Source organism: Bos indicus x Bos taurus, chromosome 7, assembly GCF_003369695.1.
Source record: "Bos indicus x Bos taurus breed Angus x Brahman F1 hybrid chromosome 7, Bos_hybrid_MaternalHap_v2.0, whole genome shotgun sequence".
Classification (NCBI taxonomy): domain Eukaryota; kingdom Metazoa; phylum Chordata; class Mammalia; order Artiodactyla; family Bovidae; genus Bos; species Bos indicus x Bos taurus.
In genome coordinates this window covers 79,769,488-79,789,658 of record NC_040082.1, presented here as the reverse complement: position 1 = coordinate 79,789,658, position 20,171 = coordinate 79,769,488, and the positions used below count along the sequence as shown (strand labels likewise).

At 39.3% G+C, this 20,171-nt stretch overlaps 1 protein-coding gene across 2 annotated transcripts in view; it reads right to left on the bottom strand.

The window, feature by feature from the left end:
- SNX24 (sorting nexin 24) overlaps window positions 1-20,171 on the bottom strand; it is a 172,049-nt gene that overhangs the window by 39,477 nt on the left and 112,401 nt on the right. For both annotated transcript variants that reach the window (XM_027546974.1, XM_027546975.1), the window contains exon 3: window positions 19,626-19,730. In XM_027546974.1, coding sequence (XP_027402775.1) covers window positions 19,626-19,730 — 105 coding nt within the window. The remainder of the gene's footprint in view (window positions 1-19,625; window positions 19,731-20,171) is intronic.

The following is a 20,171-nucleotide window of genomic DNA, read 5'->3' as shown; positions in this document are numbered from 1 at the left end:
GCTAGCAAGGAGCCATGACATAATTCTTGGTAGGTAAGTATCATGAACAGAGAGGAAGTTGAGAAGGCACATGTCCCTGGATACTGTGCAGAATAGCCGGAGCTACTGAGGAAACTACCATGACAATCAGGAAGGAATAAAGAACTGAACAATGAAAATGGCAGGTGACAAAGAAGGAAAGTGCTCCCTTGTTTGATGGAGGCTAGCTTCCAGGACACAGTCCTGGGACTGTTTTTAGTGAAAGGGTGATTTCATAAAGGAACCTAAGAATGGTCCAGATTTTTCCAGAACAGGATAGGAATCTCCAACAGCAGGATAACAAGTAGTACCTAAAATAAGCCCAAGAGCATCCTAGGTATGACATGCTGGGTTCAGCTGTGTGTGTAGAATGTAAGGAAGCTCTTGGTAGATACGAGGTGACTCTCCTATCACGGATGGTTTAAAATCATAACAGAGACAGATGATCAGAGTTCCAACATCCTACCCTCTGCTCCGATGTTGTGACCCTACTCTCCTGCCCAGGTGGATGAGGGAGAAAATGGAAAGAATTCAATTTATTGGCGTGTCCACTGCCTAAAAGGCACTCTGGGACAAGAGACAGTAACAAGTCTTCTTGAATCACTATGAGGGGCAGGATCAGAAGAAATGGGATAAAAGCCACAATTTCCCATTGAGGAAGCAAGAATTCCCTGTGAAAAAATGCCCGGCTTCCCTGTCCTTCACTATCTCCTGGAGTTTGCTCAAACTCATGTCCACTGAGTCGGTGATGCCATCCAACCATCTCATCCTCTGTTGCCCTCTTCTTCTCCTGCCCTCAATCTTTGCCAGCATCAGGGTCTTTTCCAATGAATCAGCTCTTTGCATCAGGTGGCCAAAATATTGGAACTTTAGCGTCAGTCCTTCCAATGAATATTCAGGGTTGATTTCCTTTAGTACAAGCAAGATGGGAGTTGGCCAAATTCTGAATTGGGAGAGGTCTTTTAAAATAAATACAGCATATTCTCTAATAAAGAAGAACCACAGGAAGAATATTTCTTAAAAATTCTAAACACATTTTACTTACTTAAAACACACTGGCATGAATGGAACAGAAGGTTCCAGTGACCTGGAGCAGTGTGTCCATGTCTCCCAAACAATTTTCATCATACACATCTCCAGTGAAAAAGGGCTGGGCCCTCACTCTAATACTTACTTAATTATACACGAAATAAAGATACTACTGTATTAATTATGTTCTATTTAAAACATACACAAAAGGAAAATTTAAAGTCATATAAAGATGAACTAATATTTAAATTCTCTTTTATGGCACGTATTAATGATACAAAGACGATTTCTGTTCCTATTAAAAATTCCAGATAATGATATTTTAACAGGACAGTAATATGACTAAGCTCTCTTAGGTTGAAATACAGTGATTATTCTCTAATTGTGTTCAAGAGTGACTTAAAATTCTGTTTATTTCATAATATTTGATTTTAATGACCACTATTGTAGAAAAGAGTATCTCAAAAAGACAAATAGATCCAATGACTGTACTTACTAAATCATAATAGTAATTTTTCAACTTCCAATCTCCGCCACCACAAAGGCTAATTTTTTAATGAGATGTGGCCAGGAATCCCCGTTTCTTGACGCTGCACAGTTGTTCTTACAGAATTACAAAATATTATGTTTAGAAAAATCTGGGTCCAAGAGTCGCTGAAACTCTTCTTGTGAAAGATTTCTGAACAGGCTAGAAAATGCTGTTTCCAAGTATTAAGGGAGCTGGAGAGAATTTCAGGCTATAAACATTAATTCTGGCAACAAAATCCCACAATGACAGAAAAATTTTCAAACATCCAATTTCATCATGTTCTCTCACAGGCTTGTGTTCTTTCAAAAGCTACTTTCTCTCCTACTTGGTGTTCCTACTCCTTTCATCTGAAGGGCCAGGTTAAGTGAGGGTCTTGGAGCTTGCAGAACCAGAAGCAGTGCTGGGATCAGGGCCGCATCTTTCTGCTGTTCACCATGCACTTGGGCAAGCATCTCCTAGCTTTCTCTTCAATCTGTGACCTCTTTCCAGGGCTCCTATTAAGCTACTGAATCTTCTATGAGGTTTAGGGCTTCCCCAGTGGCTCAGTGGTAAAGAATCCACCTGCCTTGCAGGAGACACAGGTTCGATCCCTGGGTTGGGAAGATCCCCTGGAGAAGGGAATGGCTACCCACTCCAGTATTCTTGCCTGGAAAATCCCATGGACAGAGGAGCCTGGTGGGCTACAGACCATGAGGTCACATAGAGTCGGACATGACTAAGCAACCAAACAACAACAAACTTCTGTGAGATTTAGCTGAAAGGAGGTAATATAGATCATAAACCGACCTAATCAAGCATCACAAAGTGCAACAGACTGGAATGTACAAGCAAATGAGGGCTCCTGGTTGGGGACCCCAGGCTGATTGATGTTTGGGCTTGCGAGAGGGCCAGTGTTGGTCTGTACCGCAATTTTTCTTTCTTTCTTTTTCTTTTTTTGGCCATGTCATGTATCTTGGGGGATCTTAGTTCCCTGACCAGGAACTGAACCCGGGCCCGGACAGTAAAAGCAAAAAGTCCTAGCCACTGGATCACCAGGGAGTTCCCTCTACAGCAACATTAATAAAGCTTAACTTACTTCTTTATCAGAATAAAAATATCAATATACTTGCAAGTTGCATGACTGCTTTTAACTCCAGTGGGTCATCATGAACACTCCACCTCGGAGACTTGCTAGCGAGAGTCCTGCATGAACTGCTCCCCTAGGGACAAGATTCCCACCCCAGCACTTCTCAACTCTCTCCCTTGACTGGCAGGTTCTTTAAAGAATTCAAACTGAAATGCCTGCCAATTGTCTGAAGAGGGAAATGGAGGTAGTTTACAGATGGGCTTACGGGTGTCATTCTATACAGAACGGTCCATGTTTAAGCGGGCTGACTTTCAATACCAGATGATGCTAATGAGCACGGATGGTGGTGAGGATTGTGAAGCAATAAACATAAAGCCTGAGACAGAGTATCTGATCGTGAATAGCTCTTGAAAAATGTTTATTTTATGAATTAATGAACACAGGAGTGAATGGATAGAAGATTAACACTGGTACTTCCCCATGACAACATTCTGCATCATCTTCAAGATTTCTGCCTTGTATGGCCTCCAACAGCATTTTTAATTAGTTACAGTTTTAGCTGAATTGTTTAGATGGGTTCCTAAAAGAATACTTTTTAATTTAATTTTCATGGCCAAATAAGATTAGGCATTAATCCCCATGGCTCCGTGGAGTCCTAGGAATATTCTGGAATTTCAGAAAAAAGGACAAACATGTCACATATGACCTGGATTTGATGGGGAAAAAATGATAGCTATTTTTGATTGTATGCCTCTTCTATATCAGGAACTGGATAATGCTTCATGTACATTAGCTTATGTAATCCTCACTCACAGCTTTATGAGGTGTATCTTCTTATTCCTTTTTACAGAAAAGGTGACTAGTGCTCAAAGAAGTTAATTAACTACCTTAGCTTATACAGCAGCAAGTAGATTCAGGACTCTGAACCCATATTCACCTGATGCCAGGCCACATTCTTCATTCCAGCCATCTGCTGCTGCCCGTCTACCCAAATCTGCCACTGGCCTCTAAATCCAGGGCTCAACTAGAGCCCCAAAGTCAAATCTGGCCTGTTGCCTGCTTTTATAAGTAAAGTTTTATTGGAACACACAGAAGTTGAGTGCCAAAGAATTGATGTTTTCAAACTGTGGTGCTGGAGAAAGCTCTTGAGAGTTCCTTGGACAACGAGATCAAACCAGTCAATCCTACAGGAAATCAGCCCTGAATATTCATTGGAAGGACTGATGCTGAAGCTAAACGCCAATACTTTGGCCACCTGATGCAAAGAGCCGACTCACTGGAAAAAATCCTGTCGCTGGGAAAGATTGAGGGCAGGAGGAGAAGGGGCTGACAGAGGATGAGATGGTTGGATGGCATCACCAACTCAATGCACACGAGTCTGAGCAAACTCCGGGAGATAGTGAAGGACAGGGATGCCTGGCGTGCTGCAGTCTATGGAGTTGCAAAGAGCTGGACACGACTGAGCGATCGAACAATAACTGGAACTCTCCCTGTTTTATACATCATCCAGGGCAGTTTTCACACCACAGTGGCAGAGGTGAGGAGTGTGACAGTCCATACAGGGCACACCATCTAAAATATTTACTAGTTGGTCTTTCACAGAAAAAAATTGCCGGCTCCCGCCTAGTGTAAAAACTCTTGTGTTTATAGCTGTACCACTTCCTGTGAGAGGGACAATATACATTTCTCTTTTAATTCCCTCACTTACACCTTCCAGATTCAATGGTCAACTCTGATTCAGAACACATCAAAAGTCCTTCTAATATTTCTTGAGATTTTAGAAAGCAAATGGTTTGGGGTAGGTATGAAAGATCACAAGCAATATGATAACACTTAATAAACTTCCTTTTTTTTTGATGGACCAGAAGATACAAGTGACACAGGCATCAAGCGCAAAATTGCCAAAGCTCATTAATAATGTTGGTTCACACTTCCTCTTATAAGAAATCTGGAATTAATGGCTCTCAATTAATCTGCTCCACTCTTTGATTGCTTATTTATCAGATCAGGAAAGATAGATTTAATAGTGCTTGCTTAAAACAGGTGCTTTAATTGGAAACATCACAGCATTTAGCTCACTTTGTACTCCAGCAATTAAGAACAATTTGGAAAAGTGTTGTTGATTTTTTTTACACTATTGTCTCCTTGATTAGATTTCCGAAGAGCCAGACAAAACAAATGACAATACTAGCTAGTACTATTGGTACAAATAAAAGCCCAACAGCCAGATTACTTACGATGAGAAATGTGAGCCATCCTCATCCATTTCATCAGTGTCTTACATTCATTTCCCTCTGTCCTTGTCTCCTGTGTAGGTAAGTGGCAATACCTCTTGTAAAAGGCATCATTTTTGCGCCTAGCTTTACACGATTATCTTTTCTCCAAATAAGCCAAATCAACAGAAGAAATTATTTTTCTTGATTAAGCACCCACATTTCTCTTGGGAGGGAACAAAACAAACAATTAATCTTTCCTTATTTGTTCTCACAAGTCCCTGCCTCCTTAAACACAGACTATCCAGGTACCTGTGGCAGCCAGTCGGCAGCAATTAGGCCTGAGCAGAAAATGAATGGACTCCAGGCTGAGCGCCTAATCTGCTGAGAGCCTGTGTGAGAGGGCAAGGTTATACCAGGAAAATTCCCTTGTCGTCGGAACACTGCTCAAAATTACTACCTGACTTCAGCATAATTAACCAGGCTTGGGAATTTATATGAACTAAGTAATTGGAAAGAATTAGCAAGAGATATGTACATTAATCTTTACCAGTTACACAGTGTTTAATGAAATTAAGGGTCTTGTGCTCATTCTCGCCTTGCTTAGTTTGCACACTTTCTATTTCACCTGTAGAACAAGGAGATTGTGTCATATAAAGATTTATTTAAAAGTAAAAAAAAAAAAAAAAAAAAAGAAAAACTCAACAGTAGGCACTTAGTTAAATAAATTATAATATATCCACAGGATAGGGTAAAATATTATGAAGCCTTTATTAAAATTATTTTTTAAAAGAAACTTTCTGTTAGAGATATATACTGAAATATTTATAGATAAAAATATTTTGGAGTTTTTTCAAAGTAACATGGGAGGGTGGGGTAAGATACAGGTCAGGTTAGATTGCCCCTGTATTGACAATGGTTGATTATCAACCCATGATGCTGATGTTGGAAATATAAGATTTTATGACATTATTCTGCCAAGTCTTTATATGTTGAAATTCTCCATAATAAAAGTTAAAATCATTTTTTAAAAAACCTTCTCTTAGAGGAATACTTAACACATGATAAGTGTTCATAATCTGTTTTAAAAGAGGAGTTTATAAAGCATTATAGATGATGTAAAAGCATTTTAAAACACAGGATTAAAAATATGCACAGGAAAAAGACAAAGGAAGCACACTAAAATTTTGAGATGTCTAAATCAGGGTTTCTTATCCCAGTCAATATTAACATTTGGGGTCAAATGCTTGTTTGTTTGGGGCGGTCCCATGCACAGTAGGATGGCTAGCATTCCTGAAGTACCCACTAGATGCATGCCAGCAGCAGCCCCATCCTCAGCTGTAGCAACTAAAAATATCTCTGTGCATCATCAAATGTCCCGGTCCAGAACCAGTGGTCTAAGTGGAAGAATCACAGACAATTATTTTTATTCTTTTGTGTTTTTCAATGTTGTTGAGTATGAACATATGTGGAAATCAGAACAATAACAAAAAATACTGTAATACTAAAAATATGTTAACCTGCAAGGAAAGAATGATTGATGCCTGTACAGAAACAATGATCAGAAAATAAATGACCACAGGAGAGATATACAATATTCTTCCTTTGATTAAACTACAGTCATCAAACTAAAAGTGAACCTCACTATAAAAGCCAGTTTTTAAAAATTCATGAATTCATTACAATGGATCTGATAAAATACAAAAGTATCTCAAGAATAATGCTGGGCTTCCTAAAATCTTCTCTGAATAGAAAACAGCAGTAGTAGTAAAGAGAGACTCAAGACACCTTATAGCCACCTTAAAGGAACCGATAGTTAAAGAAATATAATGCTAGCTCAAGGTGTAAAGTTTTTATCATCTAAATCCATCTATTTTGAAGAGAAGTTTGGACGTGAAGAAGTAATATGCAGTCTATCTTTCTCTTCATGAGCCTAGAACGGCATCACCGACAACCTATTTCTAGGAGGGGCTTTGAGCTGGCTTTGCATAAATGAGTGCAGGTCTGCGTGTTCTCACCACACACACCTCACCCATTTTCTTTCTAGAAAAAGCATGCACCCATGAGCTGGCAGCAAAGCATAGCCAGCTCAAGAGGAAGACTCAACCCCAAATATCCATCTTACTAACCTAGTGTTCTTGTTCAGAGCACTGAACCTTAATTATTGACCCCTTAGAGTAATTTTTTAAATCGGTGCCGACTGCCAAATTGGGTGGTCAATATTTGATAATTCACAGGTTTGGGAAATAACTCCCAAAGTTTTAAGTTCTGAGTCTGATCAAAGCTTCAGGTCACAGTGCACTGTGGTGCATATTTCCATTCTATCTCCTTCTTTTACACAGGTCTTCTTCATGAAATCAGAAACATTTTTGAAGGCCCTAACGCTTCTTAAATAGCCATTACTAAGCACACCTCCACTGACCCATCTGACCTCTGAAAGTTCATTATCTATAGTTTTGTAGGACAGGCTTCTACCAGATTTATCCACCAAGGTGAGCAAGAATGCATTATCAGAATTTTTAAAATACTGGTTTATTTCCTTGAAGGAAAAGTATACTGTGATCTTTAAAGAAATAATGTGTGACTGCCTTTAGAAAATTAAAAAATTTTTCTGCACTAAAAATTATTTTAAACAAAGTATTATTTTGAGATCAATGGGAAGTAGGTAAATCACTAGGGAAAAAAGGACATTTGAACTTAAACAGCACAATTCTCTGTAATTAAAATGAAAACCTTTAAAATACAGTATAATGAGAAGAAATATCATACATTGTCTTAAGTAATTATTTATAGCCTTCATACAGTACTTTCAACTTAGCACAAAAATACTCTTACAGAACTACTATAAAACCTAAAAATACACAGCTCACTGCCTACAAAAATGAAATTTAATAGCAGAGACTAGTACAGTTTTACTTTTTCCTTTGTATTTCATCAATTACTTCAACAATTCTGATGACAAACTTGTCTGCCAGATTCTGGATAAGCGGTTAGGGTTTTCTTGTACGAAAAGCCAGCCACTGAAACAAGGTTATAGGATTTCTAACCAGGGACAAAAGAAACATGTATGCACAACAGGATCTGAAAACACTTGCTAGCAATGATGGATTTAAGTTATTAACAGATCAAAAAGAGATGGATGGTGGTTTGCTTTTCTTAATCTACGTCATCATCTAGATCTATTTAAAGATACGTGGTGCACTAACAAACTTGGTTAAGATTTCGATAAAATCAGTAAAAATAATCTGCTCCTGTTACACTGAGTCTGTATCAATCAATAAAATCACTTGTACAAGGAAAGTACTGTTAAGTACTGACAATCCTGGCCATTAATATTATTTAACACACTGTTCACAATCTTTAACGAGAACAAAGAACAGTTTGTCTCATGTTATAAGTGGGATCTCCACAGATCCTCTTACTTCTATGGGTTTCTACAGGGATTATATGAAATTCAAGCTGTACATCTCTCAAAAAACAAAAAAAAAAAACATAAGGTCTTCCACCTCCATGGTGGGGCTACTTAATGCCTGTATATTTCAGGCTTGATTTTCGTCTATTGTTGAGAATAATAAGGTTCATTATTTACTTTAAGATGTATGTAACGTCTTCTTCTTTAGTTCAGTTGCAGTTTAAAAAAAGTCACTTATAAGAAGCGAAGCTGCTATAGTATCACTTCTTAATCTGTGAATTAAACTCAAAATTCTAAGGACCTGGGCTATCAGGTCCTATGCTGGTCACTGGGGTAGCACAGGGCTTCTCTGCTGAACTGAGTTGACTCAGCTTCATCAAGGCCTTTACCGAATCAAGGCCAGATTAAATGAGAAAATTTCAATTAGTCCTTAGCCAGAGTTGAATGGCTAGGAACAAATATGCAGACATATGACTCAAAAACCACAGAAATGAAAGGTGGAGGAAAATAAAGAATAAAATTAGATTGTGTGTAAGAGATAGTTTTTAACTTTATAGATATCTATGATTACATGAATAATAATGAGAAAACTCCTTTAAAAAATAAAATTAGCTTAGAGAGTACTATAATTCTAACATCTTAATTAGAAACTTGTTCCAAGCTTAACGCCTGCAGTACTGACTGCTCACAATCCCAGCAGTGTGATACGTAGTGGTCTGCAAGTTTGCTGACATAAGCAAGAGAAAGCTGTGGACCTGGTAAGTGGACACTGAAAACATTAAAAACTGAATCTCAGTTCAGTATCATTTAGTCTATTGTTCTCCACTCAGTTATGCCTACTGTGCAAGTCTCATGGAATGACTGACAAAAACCAAAAACCTTTAGGGGGGTCCAAACAAGACTTGGATAAAAGCTCCCCCCACCAAAGAATACTAATTGCTAGTACTAGCTCTTGGTCATGAAACAGATATTTTTAGTAATTTAACAGTAAAATGTCAAATTTGTCAGTGGTCTATAGTCGTGAAAATTAAGTCCACAAATACACTGTAGTCTGGAAGTAAGAAAATGTAGTTCATAAGATGTTTAAGGGCAACTAGTACAGTAAGTACTGCTCATCAAATAAAAGAGAGAACTTCAGAGAAGACACCATGGTGACACCAGACATGCTGGCCTGTCACCTTATGACCACCTGATTCTGGGGTAAAAGACCTTGTCAAGCCCTGGCACCTAGCAACAGGTGATGAGGCAGCAGAGCAGATGTTAACCGAACTTTATTCAAAAGAAAATACCTTTCTTGGTGCACATTAGGGAAGGGGACCACGTTACCAGAGAATCCTATCTTGAGAAAAGTAAAGAAGCTCATGGAAGAGAAAGATAAAGGGCTGGAATACAGGCCCAGTAGAAATTGGAAGGCAACCTAATTTATAAGAAAATGTCCTCTGAAGCACTGAGGGTGGTTAAAAAGGGTCACAGACAGACTGACTGTCAGTTACTCATTCATGTCCGACTCTTTGCAACTCCATGGACTGTAGCTTGCCAGGCTCCCCGTCCATGGGATTTTCCAGGCAAGAATACTGGAGCAGGTTGACATTTCCCTCTCCAGGGAATCTTCCCAACCCAGGGATCAAACTTGAGTCTCTTGCATTACAGGCAGATTCTTTACTGTCCAAGCACTGGTGGTTAAAAAGGGTCAAAGGCATGCTGAGAGACCCTATTATTCTGTGAACTCTGTAACATTAAGCCTATATACAGGCTACATAAAAAATTAAAAACAAAAACATGTTTAGGTCATGATGCAACCTCTTTGGGGATTATGTTGTAGGAATGTTAAAAGTCTCTTCTACACCACATGTATATAAGTATAAAAAAGTGAAAGTGAGAAGTGAAGTCGCTCAGTCGTGTCCAACTCTTTGTGACCCTATGGACTGTAGCCGACCAGGATTAGGTCATGATGCAACCTCTCTGGGGATTATCTTGTAGGAATGTTGAAAGTCTCTTCTATACCACATGTATATAAGTATAACTGCTGAATTTTAAGAAGGGTATGTTCCAGTTAGGTTGAGTTGAAATCTGTATGACCGTTCACTTTCTACCACGATGGACCCTACCAGAGGTTGCTGCCTAAACACATTCTCACCCCTGAATGAATGAAATATAAAATCCATTTTGATTTGGGAAGCAAACACTGTCAAATAAACTCTTATAGCCAGGAAAATAATTAAACTCGTTTCCCAAACCTCTCCATGTATGTTTGAAGAATGTGTTATAGGAAATTAAGTAGTCTCCAAAATAGAGCCTGGCTAACTGTGAAAAGTGATTTGGCATTTAAAACTTCCTATGGCTCAGATTATCTTGGAAAGGAATCAATAAGATCCTAAAATCACATACCCCTGTCCTATGGACATACTGTGAACTCTGTAACTTTGAGCATCTGGTTGGGGAGTGTATGGACAAAGGAAATGAAGATAAAGCCTGAGGTTTGCTCAGGGCAAGAGGGTGTAGGGAATCTAAAAGATGAGCTCCAAGTAAAGCTGTTTTCTCCCCAGGGGAGGGGAGAATAAAGAACTGTGAAGAGTAGTCTTGGAAGCAAAGGAGAGGAGAAGAAACATCCTCTGAGAATTTAAACCCACAAACTGGCCCCTTCATAGGTTGGTAACTTAAATTAGTGCCTTCTAGTGGCAAAAAAGACCCACAGAAAACTTCAACTATGAAGTCTTAGTTGACAATACTATAGGATATACAAAGCTTACTAAAGGAAACAGATAATACAGAAACATTAAAAAAATTTCATTGATTCAGTCATTCTAGTTGGTATTTGTAAATTTAAATATGAAAATATTTTGTAATTATGTGGCAAAGGTATTAGCCACTGTCTCCTCAAGAAAACTACTAACCATTGTGGTTTTGGGTTTGAACAATGCATCTCCAAAGAAAAGAATCAGAAACAATGATACACTGGAACCTATTAGAGATGAATATAAAAATCTGGAGTCAGTATCTATAAGATGGTTTATGTTTCATGTTCATACATAGAAGCTGATGAACAGTTAGGTTTACTGTTCAAAGGACGCTGAACTTTTGAAAAACAGGGAAATGTGGACTGACTTTGGATTTGCCATGTTGAAATTCTGATAAAAGTTCTAATGGATTTCTGTAAATTATTTATAAAATATAATTAGAAAAAAACTAAACATGGTCCACTGAATTCAGATGATACGTGGTGGTGACCATTTTTTCCTGAGGAAATGAGTTAATGTGTCTAAGAGATAAAATATAAAAGAGGTTTGAAAATGGAAGCAAAAATACAAGGACTATTAAAAAAATGTAAAACCCAGGCAGATTAGGAAAAAAGTGAAAACAGAATTCATGGAAACAAAAAACCCATAATATTAAGTTCAAAAATCAATGTATGGCTTCGACTTCCAATGAGATGGAGCAGATATACTTTTTCCCATTGATCCTGCTAAGTACAAGTAAAACCACTGGGCCCTGTACATAGAGCAGACAAGAAGATTATGACAGGTTGAAAGAAGAAAAGAGACTTTTTAGGACCCAAGAAATGACACAGTGATGAGCTTTATCTTTCTTGGGTTTTCATTTTGCCTCACCTATCTTGACTTGGAGAAGAAAAAACTAGCAACCAGGAAATACCAACATATGCAGACAAATAAGGTCCCAGTAAAATCCCGATTCCTCTAGCAAAACCATACAAAAGACAACCTAGCAAGACAGAAACCTCTCCAACTTTAAATTGTTCTACTGTAGCCAACACACCACAGAAGGAAACTGTGGCCAGCTGCCACTCATGCCAGTCACGTCCTCATGGGAAGCCTAGACCTCCATCCTCGTAAGGCTGATAATGAAGCACTCCGTGCTGGGGTGGTGTCAGAGAAGGCCAAGAAAGCAGCCAGGACTTTCATGCTCACAGCCAGAAATGTGCCCCCACCCACAGGGTTTGTGGAGACCATGTGGGGAGCTGGAACTCCCATCCTCTCAGTAGTGATGAGGAGCACCCAGGCCAACCCAGCTGTCAGTGATGCTAGGTGAGGAATCTGGTCTTTCATCCTCACTTGGTAGAAGGAAGGTGGAGTCCTCTGCCTTGACTGACTAGTATCAGAGAAAGCAAGCTAAAACCACCAAGATTTAAATAAGGTTCAGAGTCTCATACCATCACACAAAAATGTCTAGAATTCAACCAGAATCATTCATTATATCAAAAACCTGGAAGATCTCAAACAGGATGAAAAAGTCAATCAATACATGCCAACACTCAGATAACAGAGATATGTTAAAATTATCTGACAATGATTTTTTAAGGCAGCCATGATAAAAATGTTTCCATGAGTAATTATGAACATCTTTGAAGGAAAAGGAAGAAATAGAAAAATTCAACAAAGAAATAAAAAGTCTCAGTTCCCTGGTGGTCTAATGGTTAGGATTTGGTGCTTTCACTGCTGTGGCCCCAATTCGATTCCTGGTCAGGGAATTGAGATCCTGCAAGCTGTGCAACATGGCTAAAAAAAGGGGGGGAAAATACATACACACGCAGACATATACATATAAAGTATCAGCAAAAGTAAAAGCTACAAAGAAAAATCAAATGGCAAATGGGGATTTTGGAGCCTAAAAATACAATAACATAAAGGGCTCAGTATAGGGTTCAATGGCCCAATGGAAGGAAAAGAGAAAAGAATCAGTGAAGGGGAAGATAGAAACAAAACAAAGTATCTAATCTGACCAAAGGAAAGAAACAGTAAAAATAAATAAAGGTCTTAGGGCCTTGTGCAACTATAATAAAAAATAGAACATTCCCATTATTGGAGTCCTGGAAAGAGAGGAGTAAGAGAAAGGGGTTGAAAAAGTACCCAAAGAAATAATGGCTAAAAACTTCCATGTGTGGCAAAAGAGATAAACCGATAGATTCAACAAGTTGGTAGGATTCCAAACAGGAAAAACTTAAACACAAACCAACACACATAATAGTTAAGCTTCTGAAAACCAAAGACAAAGACAAAATCTTGAAAAAATGCCATTTGATTTTTATTTTTCAAGCATCAAAGTTTTCTATATTTCTTCCTCTCTTTAATATTTATATAGAGTACCCAGGGCTCCCCTGGTAGCTCAGCTGGTAAAGAATTCACCTGCCATGCAGGAGACCTTGGTTTGCTTCCTGGGTCGGGAAGATCCCCTGGAGTAAGGCATGGCAACCCACTCCAGTATTTCTGCCTGGAGAATCCCCATGGACAGAGAAGCCTGGTGGGCTACAGTCCCTGGGGTCACAAAGAGTCAGACACAACTCAGCGACTAAGCGCAGCACAGCACATAAGAGTATCCATTCTGTGCCCTGAGATGTTTAAGTGATTAGACAGTATTTGAACAATAATTGTCTCAATAAACAAAATAAATAAAACATCTTGCCTTCACCATGCTAGAGTAGGCACAAAGACAATGAAAACAGCCAGTTTATAGCAACATCTTACATATACAGGAAAAACAATTAGTATGACAGTGGATATTTAAATCAGAAACCACGGGGGCAAAATGAAGTTTTGAAATATTTTCCAAGTGCTGAAAAAAGCAAGAATTGTCAACCCAGAATCCTACATTCACGGTGATAAGATTTAAAACATTATAAGGTCTTTGTAAATTTCAGGAGGCAGCTAAAGATAATAGGGAATCACTGAAAGGATACATACATACTAAGGGGGTAAAACGGAAAGAGAAAAAGGAGGAAGAAATTTGCCACCCGTCCAAAAGCAAGCAAGGAAAGAAAAATTCAGCAAAAAGGGAACTAATAAAAAACATGGATAAAAATTAAATATACTATTTGAATATAAGCAAACAACAACAAAAAAAGGATGCTTGTACTCAGCCCAACTATTATCAGTAATCATGAAAACATAGGTGGGGAATTTTAACATACCTTTTTTCTTACAGATCAAGCAGTCAAGTTAAGATACAGGAGATTCACTTTAAAAATGTCATCTGATTATACATAGTTCACTGCACTCAAGGGATTAGAAATTTGCAAGTGCACATGGTCAATTTTAACAGATACCTCAGGCACTACTGGAAAAGTAAAAAATACAGTACTCTTTAATTCAGACTTCTGACCAAATTGAACATTATACAGCATAGTATAATTTAAAGAATGAGTGAGGGGCAGCCTCATCAGCTAAACAGGGTCTTCTAATGATACCACTCTGCATCTACCCAGCCTGACCCAGCTGTGGCACTATTTTCTTCAAATGAACTTTATTCTAAGAGATTAAAATATTAGCTTCGGTTATCCTTTGTCATGAGCTGCTATGAGCTATTTCTGGTCAGCTCCCAAAACTTTAATAACTTTTCACTCTATGTGATAAAGATGAAAACATAAACAACTGCTGTTCCTGAATAAGTGACATAAGACATGGACCCCTTTCTCAGAAAGATAAATTTCACATTATTGCAATAAACAGCACAAGTGTGCTGTTCATGCAAAGTTCTGGTGAAATTCCTTGTCTGAAAATCATGAGAGCTTCCAATTTAAAGTTGCTAATAAAGAATGATAAGAGACTTGCCCGTTAAATCAGCCTTAAATAAATAAGTGAAGATACAACTAAACCTCAGCCTTGCTAACCACTGTTTTCTCTTTCTGGAAGAAAAATCAAGGGTCTTCATCTTTGATGAAGTACTGAAATGTTGCCAGATTTTGTCTAGGCATTAGAGGGTTTCTTCACTCATTGTGCTCTGCGCTTGGAGAACCTTGTCTGAGTAAAAGTGAAATTGTTAAGTGTTTCTCGTTTGATTATCTTCTCCCCCACTTCTGTATTTTCTCCTCTTCCTTCTCCCTGGACCTCCAGAAGGAAAGAGGACATCAGACTTGAACTGACCACTGTGTCTCTTTGTCTCTGTTGGAGCTTTTCTCGCTGTACTCTGTGGAACGGTTTCCCAACTAGGAAGGGCAGCTCCCCATCAATTGGATAAAACAGTTTTAATCAACTGGATAAAACAACTAATGCTAAAAACGCTCATGTGTTCTCTGGTCCTTTCACACAGTACCCTAAAGTCATTTTTTGAGTGTAATACCTTTGGGAAGCTCTTGAGATTTATGATATATGTTGTGTTCTGAATTATCTCTTTCCTGAAGAGTTAGTGCTTTCGTTCATCTTGGCCTTTTTCTTCAATGCTTGGAGATCCCTGGTGATCAGACCTCACTGCAGAAAGCAGCTTGAGGGGACTTCCTCAAGTCAGCAGGAGCGCTTCCTTCTGAGGGGAGCGTGTGGGTGGAGCGTGCAGTTTGATGGGCTTCTCCTTGAGGTAAGAGGAGGGGGAGGGGGTTGTCAACTTGGGGGCCCTGATATCCACCTTAGAAGCTTTAGCTTTCCTCAGACATTCTGTTTAGTATTTTGTTGCGTTGTTTTATTTTCAAGAAAATAGTCTTTACAAATTTTGGACCTGGTCATAAACATGAGGATGTATTCTGGACAGAATAAGGAGTCTGGGCATCCGTCCGTGTTCAGTCTCACCGCTCACCTCAGCCTCTGCCTCACCTGCCAACTCCAAGTCCAGAAGACTATCTCCACCACAGCTGTGAGTAGGCTGCCTCCCACATCCACACAGGCTCTCACGGCTGAGCTTTGCTTTTCACTTTGTAGCACCCATCGCATGCTACCAGAACATTCCATCTTCTAGAAAACTGTCAAATATAGTTTTTTTTCCCATTGATGATCCCCTCTTTTCCCTGCCCATCTACCACCTAACTGCTGTGGTTTATTTCTTTTGAAGCTTTTATACCTTTGTTTCAGTGGGGTCTTAGGAAAGGTGGAAAATCCTCTCAAACTGAGAGATAAAATATTACATAAACCATGTTTGATGGTCAAATAAATTTGGGAAACCCAAATTAATTTATTCTTAAGATTTCTGTTTCTATCCAGATGACTTGACACAGAAAATAGATACATTGCTCACAGTTTTTAAAGGATTCTAAATATTGAAGTCAAAGATATAAAAAAAATCTATCAATCAAAGAAGATGGGGACAGACAGCTAGTTAAATTGTGATGGTTTATAAGCTATTTTCCTTTACTTTTATTATCATATCCTTAACACAAACTATACATTAAGGTTGAAAATTTCTCCTGACTTAGAAAACCTACAATACATAAAAAAAAGAGTCTAACCTGGGAGTTAAGAAATTAAAATTCCAATCCTATCTCTTTAACTAATATACTCCAGGAAGTGAGCAAGTTGCTTAACCCCACTGGAATTCTGGTTCTCCATCTCTAAAATAAAAGAGTAGTGTGGGCCAATTCAGGAAATGTGTGGAATGGCATCCCACTCCAGTCCTCTTGCCTGGAAAATCCCATGGAAGGAGGAGCCTGGTAAGCTGCAGTCCATGGGGTCGCTAAGAGTTGGATATGACTGAGAGACTTCACTTTCACTTTTCACTTTCATGCATTGGAGAAGGAAATGGCAGCCCACTCCAGTGTTCTTGCCTGGAGAATCCCAGGGACGGGGGAGCCTGGTGGGCTGCCATCTATGGGGTCGCAGAGAGTCGGACATGACTGAAGTGACTTAGTAGTAGTAGTAGTGTTGAACCCATCCACGGTCTAGAGCATATTAGTTGCTTTGGGGACAAAAGGAAGGGTTTTCTCTGGCCCTTCCAAGAGTTAATCTGTCTGTTTTATGGATGGTAAACTGAGACCAGAGGGATGCTCATGAACTTAACTCAAGGGCAGGAGACAAGCTGGATTGGATGAGATCTGAGATCTCTGTGAGCTTAAGATGCTATGGCTTGGGGTATTGATACTTTCTCAAGCGTATGGGCCTGAACAGTGCCATCCTATGTACCTCAAGCTGAGACGGATTCTCTGCAGAGTGGTGCCTGCCAAGAAGTGGTAGTGGCACTTACACTCAGGGGTTCAGCCTGGTACAGAGGGTGAAGTGAAGTTGCTCAGTTGTGTCCAACTCTTTGCAACCCCGTGAACTGTAGCCTACCACGCTCCTCTGTCCATGGGATTTTCCAGGCAAGAGTACTGGAGTGGGTTGCCATTTCCTTCTCCAACAGAGGGTGAGTGGGATTCAAACTGGAGTTACACAGGTGAGTAGAAGGAATAGTGGGAACTGTCTTACTTCTGAAGAGACTTAAACACCAAAAGATATTAAGAAGTGACCCCTAAGCCAGGGTTTTCATTTCCCTGGGAATTGATCAAGCATCTGCACTCACCTTTCATCCATACTCATCTTTGTAACTTCCATTTGGCTCCCACAGCACACAGATAAAATCAGAGAAAAGGGGGAGAAAAGAAAGCATCCTTGAACTCCTTCAGGACTTAACTGACAACAAACTGAATATTAAACGCACAAGAGCAAACAAGCCCTCTCAGTCATTCAACCACATCTTTCAAGCTCTGTTTCTGAGAATAGAAAATTCTCAGCTCAATTTGAGTGTCACTGTAAACTCCTCTCTATGCCAGATGATTTTATCTGCATATTTATATCCAAAGTACAAACATCTTAAAATGTTTACACTGAGCAGTAATGGGAGTCATGTGTCAAATACAATGGGAGGAAAGAGCAAAGCTTTCTTCAGAACTGAAGCTTGAAGATATACAATATCTGTGGAAAATCTGGCTTACAAATTAAAATGCGTTGTTTACCAAGCCCATATAATTATAGAGAACATGCATTTTTACCTTTGCATACAACATCTAAAGTCTCGTTTTGGGGTTTTTGGGTTTGGTTTTGCAGTTGCAGCCCGAGGCTCTGGAAGTCTCATGGCTCTATATACAGAGTCTCAGGGCGCATGCCACACACTTCCCTGTCATTTGCAGTCTCTACTTCCCTTAATCTCCCACTGCCGGGAGAGGCAGTGAAGGATCCATCTACCACATTCCCAAGCAGAAGAACAAAAGCAGTGAAGACAGCCGTCCTCTGGGTTCTGGGAGTTTCCACGCACCAACTTTCCCCTGTGAACACTGTAAAGACCAAGAAAACTGCGGGAGGCCAGGGACGGCTCCTTGACAATTTTTCTACTGGGGGAGAGGCCTGTGAACTGATCACTAAGTACAAGCCCGTGTCAACAGCCTCTCTTGAGCTTCTAGCTACTAGTCATTCAAGCACGACCAACCAGAAAAGCTCTGTAGAGGACACCAGGTGTAAGCTTCCTGCAGCCCATAGCTGCCTGCCCAAACAGAATCCACCGAGGGTTAACGCTGAAGGGGGTTACAAAGACAGCTGTGGACAAACACCAACTTCTTTGAAGAAACATGTCCTGGTTAGATCATCATGGTAAATTTAGAACTCTGAGGTGATGCCCAGCTCTTTGTTTTTGAGAGCCAAGATTCCCCTACACCAACCCCTCACTCCTGGTCAGTCAGCCTCATGCGTCAACCCCTCAAGTGGACTCACGTCCTGATGAACACAGGCGCCCCAGCCCCCCGCCCTCCTCTCAGCGCCTACTCCACATGGCACTCCTTGGATTAATAATGGCTACACTGACTATTCACCTGAGGCCACTAGCACTTTTTAAAACTCAGAGAAGTTGACATTGCCTCACTCTTTCCTTTTGTTTTTTTCTGTCACTCGGCAGAGAGACTGCTTTGTCTTATCTGACTTAGGTAGATCTGTTTGCTCCTCATAGCTGCAGGAAAGAGAGTCCTATGGATTGTTTTAAAGACACACATTCTACTTTTTGAAGAAGTTAGTACTTCGTCAGAGGCAATTTTTACATACTTATTCTCAATTTGATTCCAGACGTGTACCAGCCAGGCCCACTGAAAATGCAGTTTCTCTCATTTTCTCTCGAACACTCAACATCTAAAGGCTAGGGACACTACGCCACCAGGGAAGCCCTAATAATGAAGTCGCTCAGTTGTGTCTGACTCTTTGCAACCCCATGGACTGTAGCCTACCAGGCTCCTCTGTCCATGGGATTTCCCAGGCAAGAGTACTGGAGTGGGTTGCCATTTCCTTCTCCAGGGAATCTTCCTGACCCAGGGATTGAACCCGGCTCTCCTGCATTGCAGGCAGATGCTTTACCATCTTAGGCTATGAGGAAGAGACAAATCTTGAAGAGGAAAATTAAAAACAAAAAAGCAATTTGTAGGGTTGAACAGAAAAATAGACATCTTGTAAAGTGGTTTTTACTTTTATACTAAATTTTCACTTTCACATAACCATTTTAAAATGGAACCTAATCAAAGATAAAAGAACCAACCAACAACATATTTATAATTTTAAACTTTCCTTTCATTCAGAATGTTTTACTTCTTGATACGGTCTGCATCTTACCCATACGTTCTGAGAAAAAACATTGAGATATATGATTCTTTTAAGTGACATTATATTAATTGAGGCTCGAAACACATCTTACCTGTAAATATGTTTCCAAACCTTGTCGTCGTTGTTCTAAGACTTTTGGGACCCAGTTCCGAACATGTTTAGAAGGAATTTCTGGAGTTTTAATGCATTTCTTAAGCTATAAAGACAGAAATGAAAACAGAAAATGTCTTTTGATTATAAAGACATTATTTGCGGGAAAAGCCAATAAAAGAAAGTGAACCACAGTGATCTCCAATAAAAAGAAAGAGTAAAATATATATACACTGAAATTTCATCGACAATTCTTTCTTTAGCTGTCCTAAATATTCATGTTTCAGAACATGAGTTCTCTGTTTTAGTAGTTGTTTTTATTGTTATACATCATCTGGTATAAGAGATTGGAATTTTTTTTTTCTGAAAAATTAAGAGTTCAATAAGTGAATTATGAAGAAAGCATAGAAGTTTATAGTTTCCAAAATCAATGAATACAATAACATTATGGTTGGAAGAAGTACATTTCTGATGAAAGGTCTTTCTACATATTTTTCACAGAAAAAGGCAAAACAAAATGCAACTGCTGATAATCATCATTCCTGGA